This window comes from Dendroctonus ponderosae, unplaced genomic scaffold, assembly GCF_020466585.1.
Source record: "Dendroctonus ponderosae isolate FM_Combo_2020 unplaced genomic scaffold, Dpon_F_20191213v2 Dpon_F_20191213_1, whole genome shotgun sequence".
NCBI lineage: Eukaryota > Metazoa > Arthropoda > Insecta > Coleoptera > Curculionidae > Dendroctonus > Dendroctonus ponderosae.
In genome coordinates, this window is record NW_026017110.1 from 22,667,384 (window position 1) to 22,694,541 (window position 27,158).

The 27,158-nt window shown below is 32.3% G+C and overlaps 1 protein-coding gene across 2 annotated transcripts in view; it reads left to right on the forward strand.

Moving 5' to 3' along the window:
* Window positions 1-26,673, forward strand: part of LOC109532767 (phosphatidylinositol 4-kinase beta) — a 53,715-nt gene extending 27,042 nt beyond the window's left edge. Inside the window, exons 3-14 of one of the 2 annotated variants that reach the window (XM_048661818.1) lie at window positions 2,770-2,959; window positions 4,297-4,671; window positions 5,736-5,869; window positions 17,774-18,020; window positions 20,499-20,669; window positions 20,727-20,957; window positions 21,015-21,227; window positions 21,293-21,511; window positions 21,589-21,770; window positions 22,476-22,694; window positions 22,753-23,006; window positions 23,943-26,673. In XM_048661818.1, the coding sequence (XP_048517775.1) occupies window positions 2,770-2,959; window positions 4,297-4,671; window positions 5,736-5,869; window positions 17,774-18,020; window positions 20,499-20,669; window positions 20,727-20,957; window positions 21,015-21,227; window positions 21,293-21,511; window positions 21,589-21,770; window positions 22,476-22,694; window positions 22,753-23,006; window positions 23,943-24,127 (2,620 nt within the window). In that variant the 3' untranslated portion in view covers window positions 24,128-26,673. The remainder of the gene's footprint in view (window positions 1-2,769; window positions 2,960-4,296; window positions 4,672-5,735; window positions 5,870-17,773; window positions 18,021-20,498; window positions 20,670-20,726; window positions 20,958-21,014; window positions 21,228-21,292; window positions 21,512-21,588; window positions 21,771-22,475; window positions 22,695-22,752; window positions 23,007-23,942) is intronic. The other variant, XM_048661819.1, reaches the window with a different exon arrangement.
* The last annotated feature ends 485 nt before the right edge of the window (window positions 26,674-27,158 follow it).

Genomic DNA, 27,158 nt, shown 5'->3' on the forward strand with positions numbered 1-27,158 from the left:
GCCATTTTTCATTTCCCTCAAGTACTTACTTTATTTATTAGCATTAGAATGATCCTAGAATTTCCCCAATGGTAGTAAACCGATTTGGAACGTTTTTATTGCATAAACAAATTAAAGTCTGTGTTCTCCCCATGCAATAAGTCTTATTTCATCTACGAAGCAGTCCTTTTCTAATGGACGTACTTAAAGCATACATATCAACTTTAGAAATTGCTAACGGAATTGATAAAATAAAATATGTAAACATGGAATTTAAACCAGATAGATTTATCGCAATAGCTATAAGTGACTGCACAATTTAATGGCTAACTTTTTTTTTGTTTTATGCGATTCCCGTTTCAGAGTCATGCTTCAGAAATGCTGAACTCACCAAGTTTAATGGGATTTATGTAACAAAGGAAATGCATTTAAAAATGATGAATTTGAATCTGTGCGTAATTGTTAATACCTACTTAATAGTCGTATAATATATTGCTGAAGATCACTTTGAAGGAGCTGCTTATGTGGTCAAAACAATCTAAAATAATGCAGCTCTTTGCAACTAACGAGTTTTTTTTACAAACTGAAACTATGAAGGACTTTATATAAAAATATCGATCAGTTGCTGTGCTTTACATAAAATTAAATTTGCTCCTTAATCCGCACCGAAAATTGAACGAACGCGAGCTAATTTTGTGGTATGCTTTGTTTCGGGGAATGAAGCTTTTCTATAATCGTCACTTGTTGAGAAAAAATTATACTTGTTGAAAAAATAGCGGTGGGTTGTGGCATTTTGCTTCACACTCAGATATATGATTTTTGTTTCGTTTGAACAAAAACCCGTATTATCTAAAAAATTACAAAATATTCACATGTTTCATATATATGGAAAGAAAATTCAATGGCGTTGCCATCAACTGGTGGCTTATTTCTTTTTTAGTTTCAAAGTATCATTAATCTACTGCTTAATTATTGACCCTCTCTTCAGTAGGAGAAGTAGACTGGTGTGACTGCAAACAGTTTGGAATGGGTAAAACTAGTTCTAAATTGATTACAAAGTTACTTACTAATTTTTTGAGGAAAAAAACAATTCTTGGTTGCACACSGTCTCAWATTCATAAACAAGATCCAGTTATTTGTAAAAAGCGAAGCTGGTTTAAAAATATCAAAACGAGCGAGTTMAAAGCTACATTCATAAGCACTATTCTTAAGACAGCTGCATAGCTTGAAATTTGTTATAAATAGGTACTTAGTTTTTGATTCTGATATCAAGCTCTTGGCTAATAATTCGGAATACATTAATTACCGTAAGGTGGGGTTATTTGCAACGATTTATAAATTATTGCGGCGATATCTTTCTTAGTTTTTGAACACCTTTGAGGCTATACGAGGCAAAACTCTAGTCTTGTGGTCTAAAAAAATGACTGTTGCAAGTTATACACCAGTCTTGTTCTTATTGCGACAGAGAAAAAAACCTAATTAAAGATATTTTGCTGATGATTTTAATTAAAAATTTCATCATTATACATATATTTTATTTTTTATTCTTCGAAACAAACCATAGAAATATAAACGCGAATAAGGAACATTGTTCCGGAGATCATATGCTACTCCTATTTTTCAAAAACACACTGAAAACTTATGATAGGTTCGAATAACCTGGAAATGTACAAATTCCCCGTTCTTTTTTTCGTGTAGGTAGTTTTATTTTAATCTGGTTTATATCGACAACAGGTAACTCATCTATTTCCGGATATTTGAAACTGTTTTAACAAGTTTTTGAGCTACGGCCATTCTTAGGAATATAATACGTTATCATTGTTGTATTTTGTAAAACTTTTTTTATAACAACTGTCGCATTCAATACATTTTCTCAAGTTTATTCCTTGTCCCAAATTTTTTTTGTAATTTCAATTTGCAAGTTGCTCACTTTTGGATAAGTATAAAAATATTTAAAACATTTTTCAACTTTTTTAAATTTAAAGCGAAATTTAGCATTTCAAACAATATAACTGAGCATATTATATCTAAATTTCAAACAATTTCATACGTAAACAGCCCTTGAACAAGCGAAGTCATAAAAAATTTAGAGAGCCTCCCAGCCATCCCCAAAAATATCGCCAATTTAGGTAAAATTTGATATTTAGCAAAGAAATTTATGAACATAAACCGAACGACAGACAAGACAAACAAGCTCGAGGTTGAAGACTGATTTAATCTCGGGTAGTTTTATAATATTGACACCTTACGATACTTATTCATGTAGCTCCTATCCAGTTTCTGCGATCGGTAGAACGTCTTTGGAATAACTAAATATTTTAATTGCCTCACTCTGTTATTCAAGTTTGTATACATTTTTTTTGCGATTAATCGTTTGAATAGCATTGGACATTCGCCCAAAACAAGGCCTGTATAATCACTGCTGATTTTAAATGCCGATGGCATCCTACAAAATGCCATTCTAATTTGAATTAACAGGAATTATTAGTTAATTGGGTGTGCTGTTATTCTCATATTTAGATTTTAAATTTTACCGCGTGCGTTTAATTTCAGGAAAGCATACTTTCAAAAAATTCTTCATTAGAATCCATCAGATTTAGAGTAATACTGCTAATATTCAGTTTTAAATTCCTTTTCATAATTTGCATCGTGTTACGAGATTTAAAATAATTATTGCACGAAGGTTCGTCTTGGTGAAATCCGTTCGCTGTTTATATGTAAAGTGGAAACTAATTGGACTAGCAGCCGTATGTGCCCATCAAATCTAATTAACATATTACTTAATTCCAGATCTATGGGAATCCTCCTTCCACCTATCGCCCAGGTAACCAATGGATCTACCTCGCATATGACTCTCCACCATAGGAACCGTTCACTGGATTCTGCTCTACAGAAGATCCCGGAAGTCGATGTCACTCCGAGCCCGGAATGCGAAAATGTGACCGCAACTGTTCTGGCAGATAGTGTGCGGCATCATCAGGTAACTTAGCTACTTGATTTAGACATGAAAGGTGTTATATCTTTACGAGTTGGCACTTGATAAGGTACATAATAAGCAGTTTTAGACGAGATTATTATGGACTTTGGTAGACTAATTTTAAACTTTCTTAAGTACTGATTTTTCTGTGATAATACATGTAAGCTGACACGTATCTAGAAAATAGCATTGAAATCAAATATAGAAGTTCTGCTAAGTTCTAAATGTCGCTTTCTAACTATGGAAAATTGCAGTATGATGCAATTTTAATTATGTAAGTGGTGATATCCAATTCATTTTTTTGCTCATTCAATATCAGACCGGTTTTTTGAATGTAGAGTTTTTTAATTGGTGGATGCAGCTTGCAAATCTGCAAAGGTTGCAGCGAAAAATTTTTGCAGAAGCGAAAGAACCACCAGGTTAAATGAAAGTTATTTAATAAAAATTAACTCGGGAAAGTATTACAGGGTATTATAGAATTAAAATACTTAATGACGTTGTTTAAGTTTGTTGTTTTTTTTTACACCTAAGGACCTTCTTGGGAATATCGCATCAGGGCTGGTAAGCAATCTTAAAAAGCCAGAAAATAGTTAACTGTTTAAAACTGTTTTACTGTGCAAATGTTGGAACCAGAAAAGCAAGCGGCTTTTTGGTTTTCTTCCACCCACAAAAACCAACATTCGCAGGTGGTCAATATAAGTGGGGTAGGTACCATGTTGCCATACAAAGAACCATATTCAAAGAATTATTACCGTTTATATCAGGAAGCGAGATAACAATAGATCTAAAAATGTTTACAAAAACTGAATATATTAGCGAGCCTTAATCTTGCAAATGTGGTGGACTATTTACACTTTACTGAGAATTATGTATTAAAGTTTCTAAACGATGTATCAGACAGGTGAGCTCTTAATTAAAAATGCAATTTTGAATGTCACAAGTCGTAATGGTTTTATTAATATCCGATCGATCCCGTTATGAATACTGTCGGAGCAGGTTATTTTTGTTTCAACATTTCAGTCAGGTAAATTTATTATTGGGGATTTTGTTTTGTCCCAATGTCTCACAACTATTGTTTTTTATTTTACCGCAGGATTTGCATTAAATAATCTTTCTTTTGAACCACATCAAGGTAATTAACAGTATGTATTGTGGAATAGTAATTTGAGAGGTACAAGGTCGATAAATCCATTCCTGGCGTTGCAAAAGCAGTTGCTGCGGCTTTCCGTATTTGATTGATCTATAAACTGTAGAATCAAAAAAATAGTTTATGAATTCTATCTGTTTTCATCAAGTCTTCATTGCGCTTGGATTTTAACTGGATTCGTTTTGTTTTGCAGAATGCGGTTGCAAAACAACGAGATGAACTGGCATCCTTAGGATCGGATGACAGTGGCATCTTATGCGGATCAGATACCAGTGACACGACCAGAGAATCCAGCGTCGAGCATCTTTCAAACGAGAGCCGTGAGAGTTTGGACGATTTGGATAAACCGCCTAAAACAACACCAAAGTGCCAAATTACTAATGCGGATCATCAAAGGACTAAAGACTATTCGGTATCCGTAGTTGTTAGTCGTGAAAGTGCGAGTGATAATAACGAAGACTTGAAACGGCCACCTCCTAAAAGTTCGGGAATGCTCAGATTGTTGGAGAGCAAAGTGTTTGATGTCCCCATGGCGATGCATTATTTGTTCAACAGCAAGGAACCTGGGGCAAGTATCCTTCATCTTCATTCAGCAACATTTCAGTTGCTTACCGCGCTCTCTGCATACAGGGTGGTGCAACCCAGACGCCACTGGAATATTTCGGTGTGATTCAGAAATTACTTTTGATGCGATATTGGCATCACTAGTGGCCATTCAGTAAAACTATTTATGTTACACACAGTGTTCCGAAAAATCCGCGGCATCAAACTTAAAACTTTGGTCTTTAACACCCTTGTATCAATTGGTCTTCAAATAGAGATCTTTTTGATATAAAGTTAATTGGGTCTGCGGTTAATAGTTTACCAGATATAGACACATAAATTGGAAAAAGTATGTAAAAGAAATAGAAAAATCTTACCTGTCCTCTAATACAATATCTGGGAGAATTCACCAATTTACTTGCAAATTGAGTAGGAGTTTTTCATAAAGATTACTTGATATCTTTTAATGGAGCACCCCGCCGGTCTATCAATCAGCTTACAGAAACTGCCTAATTGTCAATAGTTTGAGTTGCAAGTTTCTGAGCAAATCGGTTGCAATAATTAGCGCCGTTAAACTCTATTATGAAATTCGACAATTAATGCCCTTGACAAGTAAATAATTTAGTTTGACAAGACAGAATAGATTGAGCTGACAAGTTTTTTAGCATAATATAAATTTTTTGTCGGTAACCATGAATCTGACTAGGACCTACCCAGGAAATGTTAATATAATGTTTATCCTCGGAGAATGTTGAAAGCATCCAGAAGTGTATTGAACAGATTTGAAGAAACAGGAAATGTTGCTTTTAAGAAACGAACAATAATTCACATCTAAAACAGTAACAAATGAAGACAATTAATTCGAGCTCTTTTCACCAGTTTGTCACAATATTCCACCCTGTATATAATAAAGGCGTTTGGGTTTTCAACCTGTGTAGTGTATGAAGTATCAATTCCCAATGCATTAGATTTAGATATCAAGTTAAACCATAATCCGTTTTCACGTTAATTTAAATTGTTGATGTATTTTATGAAATAACGCAATTGTTTCGAAGTAGCAATATTTAATAATTTTTTGTTATTTTGCAGGTACTTTGCTACATTGTCAACAAAATGTTTACGTTCAGTGATTATGAAGTTGACTTCTACCTTCCCCAACTGGTGTGCATGTATATAGAAATGCCCGAAGTAGCTGAAGTTATACACAGATATCTTGTACATAGGTAAGTTTTACAACAGAATTACAGAAATACCAGAGATTCATTTTTAAAATAGAAAGTAGCATGTAACAAATTATACACAGCGTGTAAAAAGTACATGGGCTGACGACAAGTTAGCTGGTCTGCTGGTTTGCAGCTGAGTCATCATTGAAAGAATCTGCTAAACTATTTTTATGTTCTGTTTTCTAAACGTATGTGTTGCAATTTTTATAAAGCTAAAGCTTCTTGAATCCAAACAAAACACGCACTTAAAATGAAAACTAATAATCCTGCCTTTTTCCATAAAACAGCCACAAAAGGACAAATCTTCATGCACCAATTTTAATGATAAGTATTAAGAACGTTTTAAGTAGACCTGAAAACGCAAAGTTCAATATATACAAGGTGGTTTTTTAGTGCGATAGAGTCCATTATTTCCGATGGTGTTGAACTTTCGAAAAATAGTTTCATATAAAAGTTGTTGACGCACAAAGTGTGCACATTTTAAAAATATCTTATCTTATGATACATTTTGCTCTTGCCTCGCTTTTCTGAGGCAAGAGCAAAATGTATTTTTTCAAATAGAACTACCCATTTTTCATTAGCTCATGGGGATCAGCCTGAAACGCTGCATATGCACCGTAAATTGTTTTTTCTTACTTGCGACGTTGGCAGATTATCGCTAATTATTATATTAATATTATTTTAGTAAAATTTTGCTTAAAAACATGGTATCTAAAAATTAATTGTAGAAGCCAAAAAATACGTCTTTTCAATCACCACAGATCCGTTAAGAATTCTATTGAATCAAAATATTAATACATTATACAGGGTGTTAACAATGTGGACTTCTATACAATCTAAAACTTTTTAGCGCAATATAACTTTTGTTTTTCAAATGGAGGTACCTGTATATTAATACGTAATTAGATAGACAATGCCAACGTCGCAAGTAAGAAAAAAACAATTTACGGTGCATATGCAGCGATTCAAGCTGCATTCCATGAGCTAATGAAAAATGGGTAGTTCTATTTGAAAAAAATACACTTTGCTCTTGCCTCGCTTTTCTGAGACACTCTGTATAAGATATTTTTAAAATAAACGCACTTTGTGCGTCAACAACTTTTATATGAAACTATTTTTCGAAAGTTCAACACCAGCGGAAATAATGGACTCTCTCGCACTAAAAAACCACCCTGTATATCTGATGGTCACGTCATGCAGCACTAACAAGTTACCGATTTAAAAATAATAACACTTACATGTAATAAATAAGTGAAACTGTTGGATGAGTGATACTGAGGAATGGTTTGCTATACATTTAAACGTTAATGCGGTTCGCAGATGCTTTGATATGTGCTACTGGCTGTTGAACTTTACTTTTCTAAACGCTTTAAATATCTTTCTAACAACGTAATTTATTATTAACTCACATTTCATTATGTAAGAAAGAACATTTAAAAATAAATTTGCTTTGACTATTTCAGATAGTTGTTTCAGATTTTACTCACTATAGGCAATAATATTATTAATATTTTGTTAATTTCCGGTGCGAGAAACGCAACTCTTTAATATGAACATATCTTGTATCCGCTGACCTGTAAATAAGAAGTTTTGCTGTATTTCTGTTCTGAATTTAAATAGCGTTTACCAGGAGGTTGTGTTAACGCTCAGTGAAGCGTATGCACTTTTGCTCGTAGTTAGCAAGTAAAATTTAAAACGAAAATATGAAATTTTATTTTGCTCGTGCAGAAAGGATTTTAAATTGGTGTGAAGGAGTTACCGTTTCTTTAAACGAATGTATTATTGAGCTATTTACAATATTTTTTTACAAACATGGTACAATGGATTGCATTTGCAAATAATGGATTATAATTTGTCCAGTCTTTCATAGTTATTTTACTGAAACAGCAACAGTAAAATATAAACTAACCACAAGGCAAGGCTGATTATAGCATTGGATGTAATATAATCAATATAAATACTTATTGAGGGCAGTTTACATGTTCTAAGACTATAGCTACTATTGATTATTGTTGTGAATGGTCCTTAAAAGAGGAAATTTGTTCTTTTTGTGGAAGCGTATGTCGAAAAACATACATTTTGCATGCATGTAATGATGTAATCATTCTGCGATCCTGACGAACCCTGTTTACTTTATTTATTAATCCCTCGTGCACTTTAAGGAATTCATCAATTATATTACCCAAGAGTTACTTGAGCTATTTCGACAGAAGCAAATTATTGGTCATCAATGGATGGCAGTTCACTTCGTGATTTATTTGTTGTGAAAAATGTTTCGGTTTGTTTTGATCCTAAATTGTTTTTCAAATCTCCCGTTCAGAATTGGCATGTATCCGCGGTGGAATAAGTTGTTACATTTTTCTTTAACTTTATGGCATTTCGATAGGCAACTTATAAATAAAAAGATATGTAAATGTCAGTGCGAAAATTTATTATTGCGGATTTGTCCATTCGATCTGAGCATCAATCAGTCTTCTTGAGGGGCTATTCTACGTTTTTTTGTATCGAATTTGAATTGTACTGCAACTCTCGTCTCTCGTATTCCTTGGTCAATTTTAAATCGAAGATATATACAATACAATTTTCGTCAAAACTCGATTGTTATTTGTTGAGGTTTGGAGAAAAGCCTGTAAAACATTTTCAACTTAAAAATGGCCAAGAATACGCTTTTAAGCTGCGACCATCGAGTTCGGGGCCATCCTGTATATGAAAATTTGTCATTTTTGTTTGAGTTGCCCTTTAAGGCGTCTATTTGGGCAAGTAAACTTTTAGAAATAGCGTAAATAGGTATCCCTGTATTCATTAAATTTTCTTCAAGTTATTTTGTTTTAACACCTAGTTCAGCTGACTTGTCGCCTCCGTTGCTAAATTGTACCACAGTTAAGTGTACTGCAGTTATGTGCTTAGTAATTTTCGAGATATCTTCTCCTTTCAGTATATGAAAAAAAACTGTTAATTTTCTTCATTAACGTTTTTTAAATTTTACCAAAAAATGATAAGTAAGTGATGTCATTTGATTTTTACTCCCGATACTGTTTTATGTGCTAAGATTTTAATTGATTTTAGATTACTTTGCTTTGATTTGTACATTTCTCTAGTAGACCGTTTTTGCTTGAAATTTTTCTTTTTCAGAATCGCTTTATTTCAATGTTATCTAAGGTTTTTACTTTATTGAACTAAATAATAATAATCTACAATCATTTTTCCCATTTGGAAAGCAAATTTTGTTGTGTACGAATTCTTCTCAGAAGCGCACATGTGGTGGGATTTTACATTATTTACAACTTCTAAGTTTACTTTGATGAAATTGTTTGGAGCAACACAGACCGTGTTCCTGGGCCATCGACACTCGACATTATTATTAGAATAAGTTGCAAGTAAAGCATCCAGAAATGAAAATGTTTAGATGAAGTAGGTTAGAATTCATTCGTATTCGTTTTGGAAACATTAGGTAGAATATTCTATCAAAAGCCGTCTCCTTTGAGGGACATTAAGTACCCTAGAGTGAAAACAATGGCAGGATTATTTCATAATTAAATAAATTTTTGAAATATGAAATAATTAAGTAAATTGAATTTACTTTATAGACAGATAATACACTACCAATTAGAAGGTTCATTTTTTTGTTCTGAACTAATAAGTAAATTTTCAAATTTTAATTTTTATGGGAAAAGCGTTGATTTGTGCTACATACTTGTATGTATAATATATAATAGAAAAATATCTTATCTTATGGCGAAATTATAATTCCATTCCAACAAAATACAATGAACGCTAAGGTCATATTATAGCCTTGATTGACTTGATAATTTGATAATTATGAGTAGACTAGATATGGAGGCACAAATTTTAGCAAAACTAATGGCTGTATTATTCGCAAAAAATCCAAACCACTTCAATTAATATGCCATAAAATATTGTGTGTTTTTTAGATGTTTTTATTAATAATTTGCTTGAGTAAAAATTAACAAACCGCTGATGTAATCAAAATGGCGTTTCATGGACATGAAGGACGACCACATGGTGTCGTAAAATTATTTGAACAGATTCCCATAACAGTTTAACTATTACCAATCATCATGTTACCAATCATGTTTTAGCAGCCAAATATTATTCGACTAAATCAAAATAATTTACAAAGTTCAGAGCAGCCGGCAAAAATGTTTAGAGAGGCAACAAATGTGATACGCTTACTGGTTTGCAGGATGTTACAAACCCACGGGCACCAATTGCATAATAAAAATAAATTGAGCAAGAATAAATATGAATGTTGCTTTTACGCGGCTTGTCTGCATTTCGTATCAGCAGAGTCTAGATTTTGAAAATCAAGTTGTACCAAGAATGTTGACCATATATTTTATACTGGTACAAAAAAAATCACACAAGAAAAACAATTTTTATTTATTTCTCGAACATGTTAGGTCTTGGAGACTATGAGACTAAATATTAAAATACAAGCTTCTTGACGTGGAGTTTCTGAAGAAAGTTAGGTGTGAAGTAATAGTTCACACCTAAAAACTTCACAAAGAAGTTCATCAGTTAAGTGGAACTTTCCATATTAATTTTACTACTTAATACGTACGTACTTTTTCACACAAAATAATGTCATGAGAACTTTTGTTTAAAAGACGCAATTTATTTTTTGGTTTAGGAATTTAATGTGAACCATTGATTTCCGAAGCAGCTGATGAATTTGCAATTCCATCAGTAAACTGATTTTTACTTCTTTTTTCATTTGTTATTTTAATTTCACATGTTACCTTTGTTATTGATTTACGTATGAGGCAACAAGTAGTTAAGTAATGTTAATGAGGAGACCTCGTTTGCAAGTACGAACGGAAAAATCGTTCAATAATTTGTGATTTAGTTTTTTTTTGTACTTTTGTATTTTTAAGTGCCTTCATGACACGAGATTTCCCTTACTTAGTAAAAATAAACTAATCGTAAACCCTAATTGCCAGTTGCGTCGACTCGAACTAACGCATCATTCTTGAAACATTCCAGCCACGTGTGTTTGTGCTGGATTTGGATATGTCAATCTAAAATCTGGATTATATCTGTTCAGTAGTCGATTAGAGCTGGCTTTGAATAACAATTTAAATGTACTCTTGATACTAAACATGCATTTTTGATTAAACAAGAAGCTAGTGTGGAATCACTTGAGATTTAAAACTATTTTAACACGGAATTAAGTTTTGCCTTTCACCGTGATTGTCCGACCTTCGCATTTATTTTGATTGTTAATATGTAACACTCTAATTGAACAGTAATATGTTAAATAAATATACGAATGGTTTTATTATTTCATTACTGCATATAAATAAATACGTATATTCGAACTTACAGTTGTACGACTATTTTATTCGTTTTTTGCTTATTTGTGTCCCATAAGCACAGGATTAAAATGATACTGTGACATTACTTGGCTAAAGAAAGAAGTGAAAACTTCTGGTAACTTTTTCCCACTTTGACACTTCAGAAATGAACATTTGCTCAAAGCAGATAGAGCTCAAGACCTTCATCACGTCCCTCGTCTTTTGATTCAGAGAATGAGGCAGTAACATATTGTTCATGTGTTTATGGGATATGTACAAGTAATTATTTTTCTTTAGATTAGATAGACAAAAAATCACATTTTATGACATAAATATACATTTACATTGGGATTTAAACTAATTCTTCAAGCTATTTGCATTTGGGAGGAAATGGAAGTATGTATTTTAAAGGTCTGTAGGGCTAAGATAAGCTCGTAAGTTGAAGTACTATTTTATTTGTATTAGAGTTACATTGATTAATTGCAATTTAAAAACTGACAAAAAAATATTTTATATTTAAAGTTTACATACATTGTAGTGTATATATACATATCAGTATTTACATATGTAGTGTCGCTATAATTTTTCTTTGCTTCTTCACTACTATAAAATATACTAAAGTATACCAGTACTTAACTTTTGTCCCTCAAATCAGAAACATTTATGAATATTTTAATAGCGTTCATATGTTCTTATCTAACTGTTATATTTTTAAAAAATCTGATCTTTTTGAAACGAATCGGCATTGTTCTAATATAGAATTACACATTTGAATTAAATACTTTGAACTTGAACTAGACGTATCAATTAACGTTAGTTATTTGATTTCCTATAATTTGCTGTATTTATAATTTAGTGAAAATTGCATGGAAACACGATAAATTGAAAGCGACGTATACAGAATAAATATCCGATTATACCTGGTATCGAACACTTCCAGGATATTTTATTGTTCCGATATAATATCGTGTTAACTCTGAATTGACCTGCAGCGTTTAGTTCGATTTTTGCTCACTTCTGTGTCCCTTTTTGTGTGTGTACTCATGTATCTCAATTATACGAGCTTGTTATATGCCCGCATCTCTTTTACTCACTTTGAAAATTGAAAAACTAATTTTGCTTTAAAACAGCACTACTTTTCTGTTTTAACATGCTGTTTTTTTATGAGGAGACGTTAAATCTGTTCTTCAAAATCGGCTTTTGACTCAATTGAGGAACTGCGACCACGAATTATTCACTACTACTTTCCTCCCTTTTTAGGCTTCAGGCTTACAGCATGTATTGGTTAGTATAAAATAAACTTGATGTTGTCTAGGACTTATCTTTAGTTAATATGCCCATGGGGACATTTTTTAATAACATTTTCACATGTTTTCCCAATTTTCAGTCCGAGAATGAAACTCATATTTAAAAATTCTAATAATTCAGAAATGCATAGATAGAGAATACTTGTATGTTTTAAAGTATTTCCGAATTGGAAATTGATTGGAAAATCTTGACAGAAAAGCGCAAAATGGGATCGAAATAGCATAAAGTTCAAAGTTATTAGACTAAATGTGAGCTTATTACGTTCAAAAGCGTGTCACTTTTATTTACAGTCACATCCATTAAGTTTGTAAGCATTCTTGTGACATCAATATAGCTTTCTACTGAAAAATAAATTTTCCGTGGTGAAGCAAATAAAAATGCAGCCCCATTTCAGCCTTTAGGATTCATTATGATGACGGCGCACCCCATTTCCGCGATTTACGAGCACAAATGGAAAATTAGGCCATGAAATGGGAACGGGGTGGATCATGTCTGGTATAAAAGGAACCCCAAAGTGTATTCCGGTTGTTTCTAAATTTAGATGCGTTAATGTAGATTTGTTTGTTGAGCGCAGTGGTCTTGATGTTATACTTTCACTAGCCTATATTCTAAAATCGCATTTATCTCTAGATGTTTATTCAATCGTAGAACTGTAAATATTGTTGCTCTGGTTAGTTACTGCACCTTGTACCAGATTTCAAATATTTGGAACATTGTGTGAACAATTTGCTAAATCAGTCAACGTCATGTGGCAGCTGAAACCTATTTAAAGTAATTAGTTAATTAGTCGTAAAGCGAGTAAAGCCCGCGGTTGTGCTTGACTGGCAAATAGAATTAAATATGAAAAAATGTCGCGATTCGTTATTTACTTTGTGATGTGTTTGATGTATTTTTGTTGATACTTACAAAACACACTAACTCGTTTTATTTTTCGTTATTCTTATTGGTTTACAAATCATTGTCCATACACTTTAAACAGTGTGTTGTATAAGTGCGGTAAATAACATAAAAATACATTTTTTTACGATATTTAATTAAAGTGCTAGTAATAAATTTCGCCCCAAAAATACTCAGATTTCTTAACAGGGGATACTGAGAACTACAAAAAATACATTTTCCAGATATAGAACAATCAACTTTCGTTAAAATTTTTATATTACTTTCATTTTCATGTGATGCTAATGACCGAGTTAAGAGTTGGTAATTTTATTTCTTTTATAATTTTAGAGATATGCAAAAACAATCGTTAAAACGAATTAAGAAAGTATCATAGAACTGATCTTGATTTTGTCACTTAATTATTAGAAAGTTTAGAAAACTGCAAATATCATTAAATGGTAATCCGACATCAAATCAGAGCAGATGCTGATAATTGCTATCAGTGATTGTAAATAAATTGCGAACTTTTTATTGTTAATTGTAAGTAATTTTAACATTGATGATCACCCGAAGGTATGTAGAGAGTTGATGAAAAACGTTGTAGGAAAATTAATTTTAACCGTAAAAAATCCAAACTCCAAATGAAAGTTTAAATTTTTTTCAAACTGAAGTACCGTTATATTGAACAATAGCATTTGCAATCAAATGAAGAAAATCGGAAATGTCCGTAGTTAATTCCTAATGTTTACTTATCAACCAGTAATGGCTGCATGATGATATCCTTTAATGTTATAAGAACGAGTACATACATTTGAAAAATAGCATTCAATTGCTCTTTATAAGGTCTTAGTACTAAGGCGGTACTTTATGTGCTAAAAATTTCGACCATGTTCGATAGATTTGTATGTAAATCATCTACAGGGTTTCCGAAAAAAAAACGATCAAACACATATTGAATTGAGGTTCTGACCTTTATACTTATATCCCATATAAATGTTCAAAGCGAACTGGGTATTTTTAAGTATAATATAGCTATCCTAATTAAACGCCGTAAAATAATTGCATGACACGCAAACATGTCCTTTGCTTTAATCGAAATGGTCGATGATTACAAATTCCAACTTTTGGTATTTTATTATGTGCTATTTAGTTAACATTGGAGGCATTTGAAAAAATATTGCACGGCAACAAAAGCTACTACTACTAATCTAACTATCCAAATATAAGGAATTAATTTAACAATCAAATTTACCAGATGTTCAAAGAGATTATGCAGCAAAATATCAATGAATAATCTTGCACTACACTACGATTAAGGCTGACAACGTTTCGCTGTTTCGGGTACGTTTTGTCACTTTTTAACCGTGGGAAATAAAAATATGAAGGAAGCTTGCCCTATTTAGCAAAAAGGTGCACTTAGAAATTGGAAAGGTGGTTCTTTCCTCAAGCATAACGCACCAAAGAGAAAAGCCCTTGTTGGTCCCTTTTGCTTTAAGTGTATAATTTATTGCATTTTCAAATACACATACCTCTGTTGTATAGGATTTTACACACCAAATAATGCATTATAAACTAGGTCAAAGCGATCTAAAGTCAAATTAGAAATGTATTTGTTCCATTACAGCAAATCTCAAAGATATTTAAAATACATAATATTAACCAAATTTTATTTTATTCTATCCGTCTTTAGCCGAATTTAACTTGGTCAAAGTATGTTTCTGCACTTTGGGGGTATCTATCCTAGGAACTCAGTTATTTAAATTTGTGTAAATTTTCATTTTCATTTCATTCTAACTTTAGTATTGTTTTCAAGGAGTGATCTCTAGTGTTCTTCCTTACTCACTGTATAAATTAGCCATGTACTAATGCTTTTATAATTATAAACAAATATTACGTACCGTAAATGTTTTAACTTTCTATAAAGAATTGTGTTTAAAGTATTTTATGCACATCTACTTCTAATAGATGAATATGTTTTGGAATTCGTTTGGCGTATAATTAAACTAAACCCATTATTTTAATGACTCATTGCAAAACTTGGAATCGCTTTTTATTCCAATTTACAATTGTGCGATCTCTTTACGTCACCTAGTTTTGTAAATGGTAATTATGCATTTTATCGATATTTTATTTTTGCATGGAAACCAAACTGTTCTGAGTAATAACACTGTTAGATTTAATAATTGGCGATAAATATATAAACAGCTAAACGCACTTGATGGTAGAGATGATCGATGTACTTGTTTTATCCCTCATTTTGTCATCAGGGTTTCAATAATATGAAATGGGAACCGTGGCAAATTACAATGTATGTTTATATATTTTATTTTTCGCATTCTATTTTAACGTTTCTGACTCTTGTATTCCTTTTTTGCATTTGCAGATAATATGAATACAACCTTAGCATAAATTATATTATAATGCAACTGTCATAGCATGCAAAAATGAAAGAGGGCGGATAAATTAGAAAATTGCCACATAAAAAAAAATAGTTAACCAAGTTAAAAATAAAGAAAAATGTTTAATTAATCTGTTAGTTTCAACAACGTAATGTGTAAGTGTAATCTTATACCAATATTGATGGAGGCGCAGGCGGTCGTATGTTTTTCCAAATACATCGATATGTGATTAATAATCCACTATAAAAACTTTATAAATATTATTTAAATGCTACCTACCGTTTATGTGATTTTATTTATAGATTAGTTGCCAATAATATTTCAACCAACTAATATTTACAAAATGTTACCAATAAAATTCCATAATGCATTTGATACATCTGTATTGTAGTGATATGATCGTGTTCAGTACTAGGATTTTATGAAAGCTGCTAGATATTTTTAAAAACGCATATTTTCACTTGGTAATCGCCCATTTCCCATTGAATAATTGAAATATCTTGAAGTCAGCAAATCCTTTCACATGGCACTCCAAGTAATTTATTTGCAAAAGTATGCAACGCATTCGTTTGCATCAATTTATTTCATTTATTAACAATATTTTACAATAATTTATGTACACAAATGTGTTGTACTTTATGCCTACACATTTCTGCATAATAATGATATATTATTTACTCATAACTTATCTGGAAATTGTTTAATATGGACATTTTAGCTTACATCCTGTTCAATAGTTTGCATTGATAATTGCTGCATAAGCAAATTAATGAAGACAATGTGGTTAATTGAGTCAAGTTGCAAACATATAACACTTTTTATTATCTAGTTTTGTCGATGAATTGTAATTGTAAACAAAATTATCATGGCGATACAGAGTTTACAGCACATAATAAAGCAAATGTTTATTAGTAGAAATAATTTTAAAAAATGTTTCACAATAAAAACAATCGTGCACTGATTCAATAGCGTATTCGAATTTCCATTGCTTTACAGATGTTTTTCAAAACGTTTCGGTTGATAACATTTCCAACAATATTCAACTGAAAACTTGAAAAGAAGGAAGCCGCTCCTTTTGCCAAGTGCTCTAGGAGCTAGTCGACAGAATTATTAAATAGAAAAGCTTCAATATTTCATAATTCAAAACAACAATGCTATCAAATTTGTCGTGGAGGAAAAATTGAATTTTTATTAAGCAATTTAAAAAATGAGTGAGCACTACAAGGCAACTTAAAGCAGGATTGTAAGTGGTTGATGCCGTTATTAGTTATGCAATTGAATTATTTGACTCTGCTGTTCTCATCTTGTTCTAATGTTTAATAGCATTTTGCCAAACAGCTCAGCCTCCTAAATCCGTTCTTTCATTCATGCAAAAGCTTGTATGTCTCAAGAGTGGCTCAGTATCGTTTTGTTCAGCGGTGAACGTGTACAGGGTGTCCCATTCTTTGTCGAAATGGTTAAATAGCAAAGAAACAAAAATATTTTTGCGCAGAAACGATGAATGCTTCAAGATTTTACAAACCAAACTCAAAAAAATGAGTTGATTCCGGTCGTTGTCAAAGAAATAGGTCTAGTAGTTTTTGTACCAAGACATTGAATAATTTACCACTTGCCCAAACGTGATGAAGTCGCTGCTTCGTCAAAATATAAGTCTTATATAAGAACAAATTTACGGCGTGTTTCACTCAAATCCACCGTATTCTCCAGACGTTTTAAAGAGTATAATTTTTTTGATTAACTTTTGCCATTAATAACAGAAGATCCATGATTTGTTTCTTAATCAAAGTTAAGTCAGATCGTCTTCTCATCATGTGCTTACGTGACAACTTGTATGAGTCCTACTAAGACTAAAGAATAAAGTAAGGGATGAAACCGCAGATTGCAGTCTAGTAGTTTCAATATAATATTATAGGTACTTAAAATTCCAAGGGATTTTATCAGTTGATTATATTTAATTTTCAATTAAAAATAAATTAATGCTTATCTAAACTTATTTGTTTCAGATGCCGGAAATCCATAGACTTTTCTCTGAAATGTGCCTGGCTGTTGCACGCTTACAGTACAGATGTGACGGTCCCGTCAAAAAAGAAGCCTCATGGAGTGAAGCTTCGAAACTTGATACTATCTGATGAGCTGAGACCCAAAGACCAATTAGCTAATGTCTTCTCAAATCACGATAAAATGTCTATGTCTCTAACTGATAGACTTACTGTAAATTTACCATTGAAAAAATCGCATCAAAGATCACAGGTAAGCTGTAGTGTAGATCACTAGATGTAGGAACCGAAATAATTTTGAAAAGATTGTTGTTCTCAGTTGCATCCTCTCACAGATCGATATAACGCGTTATGTATAAAAGAACGCTAATCAGGCGCGTTTACAAGGTTTTATGTACATTTCAATTAAGTAAAAGTGACCAATAGTAAAGATGCAGTATTGTGCCACTTCGAAAGGTTAAATTCAGGAAAACAGTAGAGGTATAAGCAAACTTTACAAACTCATAAAAATCGTTTTGAATTGATGGAGAAGTTTTATTTTCATGTAGACTAATTCCTCAAAGCTAAAGATGCCATATTGAAAGTCTGTTGATTCAGTTCAGTCGGATTAGATTTTTTCCGGGCACTAAATAAATGCAGGTAAAAGATTATTGGAAGTTATTTGGAACTTTGGAAGGATGTCAGAATATTGGGACAACAGTTTGAGCGCGATTTCCGGCTGTGGAACATTATTTAAATAAGTAAATAAAATGCGAAAACTCCGTTTTTTGCGCATAACTTTCGAAATTTTTGTTCATTCCTATTTGTTATAAAAAAAAGCTCTTGCCAGATTCTAAATAAGTTTTTCTTGAGACGTCGAACAGACTTCTCTAAGGCTGGATTTTACTCGTAAAGAGTTAAACTACTACGTGTAATAAAGAAAATTTTCATTACTGATTGGTAAATTGTTTAAACATTATGTTGAAAATAACGAATTTGTGCGAGGCTCGCTTGCCGCTGTCCCGCGCTGGAATTGTTTATCAACGACCTTTATGAAATCACTGTCAACGACGTACGTGCAAAATTCCTGATTTTCAACTTACAACAATGTTTAAACAATTTACTCTTCATTAATAAACTTTTCCTTTATTGTAAGTTGTGGTATAACTTCTTACGAGTAAAATAGATCATTCGAGAAGTCACTCCGACGTCTCGAAAAAGAGCTTTTTTTTAACATCAAATAGAAATGAACAAAGAGCTATGAATATTTTAAGCTGTATGGCTTTAGCTTACTTATAAAGTGTATAAAGACCTTCAAAGAAAAAGTACTGTACGATTTTTTTGAAGCAAAACTAAATTAATTATAGTAAATTTCAATTTAAATTTACACTTTAATATCAGGCGGATTTTTGAGTAAGCAAATAAACGAATTTTCATTTAGTTTGTCTTATATTGTAAGTATTTTTAATACTTGGAGAAAAAGTATTAATTTTTTTTTCAGTAGCATCAACCTTTTAATTTCGCAACACTTTTTTTAATTATTTAAACAATGTACCACAGCGAGAAATCGCGCTCAAACTATTGCCGATCGATTTAGTGCCCGAAACAGGCCTTTTAAAGTATCATCTGGCTGGACTATATGTTTTTGGACGCACTATAATATTCACATATGAAAAGATTGTTATAACACATGGCTTTATAATATGGAATTCCAATGGCTGGAATGTTATTAGCCTCGATTTTGCGGTTTACATGCAAATATTGGTTTTGTTTACCTTGTAATAAGCTTAAATGATTATGCAGTCTATTAAAACTAGTACAACGGGAAACTTTTACAAACCATTCATGGCTCATTTGAAAAACCGAGTGGCGAAATTCAAGCAATATAAGCGAGTCTAAATCTTCCATCATTAATTGAGGTAGAAGGATGGGGTTACGTTAGAGAAGAAAACAATTAGTTATTATATATGGATTATAATTTGGACTTCAGTCCACCACCACCTTCAGTCAAAGAAACCGTATTATAGTCTGAAAGTAAATAAATTCGCTGTCCAGCGCGAAGAAAGACAATAAAGTTTCTTAGGAGTCTTATACTGGACACATCATTCAAAAAGAAAGAATGATGTGCATTTCCGCTTAACACAATATATGGCAGTGTGAAATATCCAACAAAAAGCTAAATTTTATTTGGACCTCTTTATTTACTGCAATGCAGAAGACTAAAAATGAAGCACTTGAGCAAGTACAATAAAAGACTAACACATTTAATATTGCGGCTCCTATAAAGAACGAAATTTGCGGTGATAGTTTAAACCAACTTAATTAAGACAATATCATTATTGTGTCTTTACAGGTAATGTAACGCCTGATGAACAATTGAACGCTGGAAGGAGGGACGCTTATATGTTTGCTTTAGGTCCTGCCTCTAACGACTCAAATTAATATGTAAATAAAATCAAATTGTAACAAAGTATCCACATATTTGTGGGGATATTGATAAATATAATTCTTTATTAAATTGAATCCTGCTGCAAACTTTGTTATTCGAACGAATAACGAAGTTTGATTGTTCATGTAAAATTGCTTTGTATTTTCGGAAATTTTATCGTCTATTAAATTCTGGCCATTAAAGCTTTCGACCTTGGTGTTGACCTGGGTTTCAGTTATTGTTATTTCATTTGAAAACGGCACAACATTTTGTATTACGGTTTTATTACTATATGTATTTGATTGGCGTATTTAATGTTTTCAGAGCGATGCTTCAGCATTATTGGGCACGGCTGAACTGAAAGCAACTCCTGCGAAACTATGCTTGGGAGACTTAAGCTCAGGCAGAGCTTTCGATAATGGATGCATGTGTTTCGAAAGTCGAAGAAGTATGGTAAATGATCTTAGGGGAGAAAAGACTGATTGCACCTGCTTGGTGAGTTTCAGATTTCACGTTTTCGTCCAAACCTTCAACTTATCGTATGGCTTTTAGGCTCCAAGACTGAGACCTGAATTGGAATTTATGCAGGCGCTTATCCTAATAGGAAAACTTTTAAGTTCCATACCTACTAAAGAAGCGAAAACGACGAGACTGGTAGCAGAACTCACTACATTAAATCTTAACTTACCGGCTAGAGTATGGTTGCCGTTGAACACAGAATCTCCACATTTTGTAGTTAGGATTCCTCCACAAGTTGCGGCGGTGTTGAATTCCAAAGACAAGGTAATTGTGTTACGAAAAGTTATGTTGGCATTTTGCGAAATTTTGCTGTCCTTTTAGGCTCCCTACATAATCTATGTGGAAGTAGTGGAGGTCGATGATATCTACAGCTCTTCAGTGCCCGGAAAGATTATGTCTACTTTACGACACACTAAGTCAGAAGAAAATTTAAAACACGACTCATTGTCCCTGTCTGCTTTCAGCGTTTGTGGTGGTTGTTACGATGACATCGATCCTGACTGGAGCCAGGAAGATGATGAAATTTCTCAACAGGTTAATATCACATATTGCTACGCTACTTGCTCAGTGCGTTCTAAGTTTCAATAAATTTTCAACAGTTCCTGTCGTTGCAGTATACGCAAATGAATAAAACAGTAGACAGAGACACAATTTCCCAAATGAGCCAAGATTCAAGCGATTCCGGTATTCCGGCAATATCCATTCCTGCGAGTGAGATTCGGAGACGGTTATCAGATTTTTTCCACGAAGAGAAAAGCAAACAGTTCACTCACGATCCCGAAGATCCTTCAGCTGCCGTTTTAAAGGAACCTTGGCAGGTATGACTTTAAATTAGGATTCTGTTATGACGCCGCAATGTTATCAAAAAACATTACATTCGTTTCCTTTTGTCTAGGATAAGGAGACCAGAATTCGAGAAACTTCTCCATATGGCCATCTATCAAATTGGAAGCTGCTGTCTTGCATTGTAAAATGCGGCGATGATTTGAGACAGGAATTGATGGCCTTCCAATTGCTGAGTGTATTCCAGAAAATATGGGAAATAGAACATGTACCATTGTGGATCCATCCGTATAGGTAGTCCAAGAATACATTATTTTGATTTAAAAAAATACGATTTGTTATGAAAATCAGACAACGATCAGTTCAGTTAGTTTTCCAAAAAAATTCAAAATTTGAATGAACTATACCGTAAAATGTATAGAAATTATTTGATATTCTATTTGTCAACGAGGCGACATTGAACTTATTAAATGAAGGCTGAAATAATCGTTAATTTTAAAGTGTGACAGTTGTAGGCAAATTATTTATTTTTAGACCTTTGAAGTACATAGTATGGTTGAAAATAAAATGATGATGGTTATATTTTTCTATTTTTTTAATGAGATTTTTTAAAATAATTTAAAAGGTCATGTTGTACAATTCGGTGAAAAGTGACAGTAGGTATACGCGTTCGTTATTGGGTTACGTAGCCAAAAAATGAATATAGTATGTTGAATTTTGTAATTTTAATTTAAAATCAAAGTGATCAAGCAAAGAAAATATATTTAAATGTGTACCGTTTCATGTTAAATTTAGTAATATCCTAAACAATGTTCAACATGCAGTTCATTATTGATTACGGAATTACCTTGCTTAATTGCCCGTTATTTGCTTAACTAAAATGTGTATAATGCCGACTTATTTCAGATATTCTGAGCAATCGCTTAACTGACCTGTGTACACCAAGTCAATCGTTCAAAACCCTGAGCATTGAAGTTTCAAATTTCGTTTCTTTTTAAGAATATTGGTGCTCTCAGACGACAGTGGCCTTATCGAACCCATTCTCAACACAGTGTCTCTTCATCAAGTGAAGAAACATTGCCAACTTTCATTACTTCAATACTTTAAAAAGGAATATGGACCCGAAACGTCTGAAGCGTTCCTAACAGCGCAGAAAAACTTTGTTCAAAGCTGTGCCGCCTACTGCCTAATTTGTTATTTAATTCAAGTTAAAGATAGGTATGTATTTGCTGTGTAAAAGTCTACCGAGGAATGAAAGATCCCATTTGTTATTCAGGCATAATGGAAACATTCTACTGAAGAGCGATGGTCATTTGATACATATAGATTTTGGCTTTATTTTGTCCACATCGCCGAAAAACTTGGGATTTGAAAAATCGCCGTTCAAACTCACTCCGGAGTTTGTGGAAGTGATGGGTGGAGAACATTCGGACATGTTCGAATATTTCAAGATTCTCATTCTTCAAGGTTTGGTAGCGGCCAGGAAGCACCATGGCATGGTAATCAATTTGGTGGAAATTATGCGGTCAAGTAAGTTTTGCCTTGTTATGACTAACATTGTATTTTTTTACCACAAAGTATTGAGTTGTTCCGAAAGCAATTTCGTTTTATATGAAAATTAAAGCGATTTTTTATTGCGAATAAATATTTTATTGATTTATACAGGGTGATTCATGGTCGATGTCGTATTAGACGTGATTAAACTCGATAACTCTTCCTGCACCTATCTAAAACGGTTTACGAAATATTAAATAATATCTTATTTTTTTATCAAAACAAAGCCAAAATTTTGGTTACAACGCGATTTTACTATCTGAAAATTTTAAATTTGTCCTCTGGGTACCCTGTGCTACAGCTACACTTACAGAAATTCGTTCTAAACTATACAGGATGTCTTGAAATTCGAATTACATTTTGTAGTCGAATTTTTCAGCTAAAATTCTACATAATCACGTTCCAACTGAGGCAAAAAATTATAATAAATTCGGTTTTGAAATTTTGGCTTCAAAAACCTGCAAGGCTTAAACTAGTTCAATTTCAAATGGTAACGTGGTGGGAAAAGGTGCAATAATACATACATGCAGCAGATTCACTTCATAAATAAATCAACAAAGTTCCTTCGTGTACATTGTGTCCCAAAATTAACCCCTCATGCCGGAGTTAAGCTCTATAACAAAAAAATAGTCGAAAACCCCTTACGGTAAAAAATTGATAAAGGAAAACTTTTCGAAATGTTGACATAAGTGACTTGACTTTCTTTTGGAAATAAACTATTCCAAAAGCTTCGTAATGATTTGGTGTCTTTTATCCTTAATGACCAACAAGTCCAGACCTGCCGGTTAAGAGATATATTTTAGACCAACCTGTATTAGTTAAATCGAGAAGCTACTAAGCGTCCAATCTAAGGGAACATTTTAGATGGATATCGACAAATACAAATGACACAGAAAATCCTATTATTTCTAGGTAATCAATTGCCCTGCTTCAAATCAGGAGCACCCACGGTCCAAAATCTTCGAAACCGTTTCCACATGAACATGACCGAGGAACAGCTTCAATTGGAGGTAAATCGGATGGTCGAGGGCAGCATTCACTCATTATCAACGAAACTGTACGATGGTTTTCAGTATTTTACTAATGGGATACTTTAGCTCTGTGATGATTTCCAAGAGTGTATAGTGTGAATTGTCAATATTAAGGGTCAAACTACGTGCGGGATTGTTTATTTGTAAAATTCCTTTTCATTTATGCCATCTACATGTAAGTATTAGACTTGAACATTCCACTTCTTTATTTATGGCTCCACTGTTGGTTCGTGCAAGGGACTTTTATTAAAATGAAGCATTAAAACAGTTAGAAGTATTGATATATCGAATGGGGGTTTTTACAATAAAACAACACCGCAGTAATTTCTTTTGCATAAGAAAATTTATTTATCGCCCACAACCAGGACTTTTATAAATGATCAAGTAAAAGAAATTATTCAACTTGTCAACAAATAAAAATATTTAATTGCAACTTTTAAAAAGCAAATCTATTAAACATTGTTTTTATATAAAAGTTTGAGTTTAGTTTCCCGATCCTTATGACTTGATGAACGATAGTATAACGAGTGACTACAGAGACTAATTAGCGTATGTCACGTGCAAGTTATCAACTATCGCAACAATTGTACCATCTCAATTTATTTTTTTAAGTTCTATATCGATATTAAATAAATAATGTGTTAGAATATGTTTTCGAAAAATTTTACTACGGTCTCCTGATAATGTAGAATGGTAGGCGGTAAGGTAGAAATTAGGAAAAGTTTCTACTTATTTGATAAAAACTTTAAGAAACTATTTATTAGAATATATTTCATTTCAACGTACAACATTTAGCTTAATTTCTTAACAAAATATATAAGAGACTAGTGAAACTGTTCATATCAACAAGTTTATTTGAATAGATAGGTCCCAGTAAATGTTACCCCTGCTTTCACGATAAAATAATACTCTTATAGTGTATAAATTATGTATTTTTTATTTTTACGTTTAGCTTCAGGAGACTCCAGTTGCCTTTTACTTTTAGCGTAATGTGAGACCAAATGAACTGAGCCATCTTCACGCCTTTTGTAGCAAGTAACAAGTCTAGTACTATGTAAGTTCATATTTTTAAATGCTCAATCTAGATTTATGCTCTTGAGTTCATATTATTTAGTTTAGGTATGCCGAATAATGAAATATACGTGAAATATACTGATGTTGTGGTTTGTTGGTGAGCGTGATGCTACTAATTGGTAAAAGATGCCTGTCTAGATCTTTACCACAAGCACCTAAACAAGCATGTTTTGCCAATTATGTTCCAACTTATTTTGTGAACCACTACAAAAATATGTATTTCATAATTATTGTAGACAAAGAATGGAAAACTTTTATAATTGAAGCTAGTCGCTGCTTTAGGTAGTCAATTGTGATGATTAGGATCAATGGGCGATAATAATATAATTTTATTAGTACGTTTTGAGAATTATTCTATGGACAATTTCAGTCAGAATGGGAATATTAATCAAAAACTGAATGTGCAACATTCGTAAAAAATCACAATATGAATTTTTTATCTCAAATGTTGACCTTCGAGTTGAAATGTAAACATTAACCATAAATCCACAGCGCCATAAGGAATTATTTGTAAATTAATATGGGTAATTTACTATGCCGTTCTGTGCTTCCTGCTTGCTGATGATGTAAAGTAAACGTTTAGGAAGACAACCATCACCCCCAATACACAAACATCTACATGCAAATGTATATAACTTCATTATCAAGATCAGTAAGTTTAATTTGTCTTACATTGAAAATAAAATTAATCCTAAAAGTTGATAGCCATAATGAATTGTAAATATTGTGAAAATAATCATTAAATATGCTTATTTATGATCGAATCTCAAAAATAATTTCTATAGCGAATGCAGTGTAAATTGTCCGCTTTCACTATTAGCTTAAAGTGTGAAATTAAATGACAAAACCGTCTTTGTATGAAATGTTGGAAATTAAAGTACCGTAAATGTAGGTGCATCCAATTACAATGTTGCAAATACGAAGTACTCTTTTATATATAGTAGATAATTATTGACAAATATCCATCCATTTTATAAATGAACAATACAATCTATAATGTATATGATTAAATTTGACTGAAATAAGTCTTCTTGTAGGTAACGAAACTTAAACATAGCCGTGTTTCATTTATATTCGCTATAAAATGCTTTCGTATTCGCTTAATGTAAAAAAGTTTATTTTTTCTTTTTAGTTTATGTTCATTATGCGATTTTAAGGACATATAATCCAATTTCTATTTAGTATTAAGAGAAGACGTTACAATTAAGATTCAAAAATTAGATCACAAAAGTTGCATTTTTAGACCATGTTGAACAATTTTTAGATATCGACTTACCATCGAATTTAAGATAGAAAAGTATCTGTTTTCGTTACTTAAAAAAATGACTTAATATATTTAATGCAAAAAGACTGATGCGCCCTTATAGGCTTTTTGCAGATTTAGAAAAGTGTTTTGTATTGTTGTTTGCCAGGATTAAATCAAAACTATGTTTTCCTTCTAGGTAATATGGCAAAGAATAATGATATAATTATTGATATGTTAAAGCAGATTTTTTATTACATAAATATGTATTTAACAATAAATTTTAAGATTTTAATTGGTCTTTTTTTGAAAATATACAAGTTACAACTACATTTCAACATTAATCCTGTATTTTTTCTTGAACTGATTGCCGACTATAACAATATGTGAGAGTGAATCCACTCTGAGAAAAATGGATGGAATGGAAGAGCTAGGAAAATGCATCAGAAAGTGAGATTGTGAAGCCGGGCTTGTTTTTGTGTGAGGCTTTTAGCACTCTAATTGGCTTATCCTAGAGTGTTGAGGTTCGCCATACATTTCAGAATTTTAAATAGAATATTCTTGATCTGCCAGGGCTTCTAAGCTTTCATATTATTAATTAATTTTCGAGTTTTGCCAATTGTTTGGCAGGTCTGTTAGCTTCCTTTCCCTTGAACAGTGATTACTATAAATGAAACTGACATATTAACATTTTTTTAAAATAAAAGATCACAATATTCTAAAACATGATAAAATCAGCACTTCATTAAGTTACCGCAATGTTTATATTTTAGTTTAGGC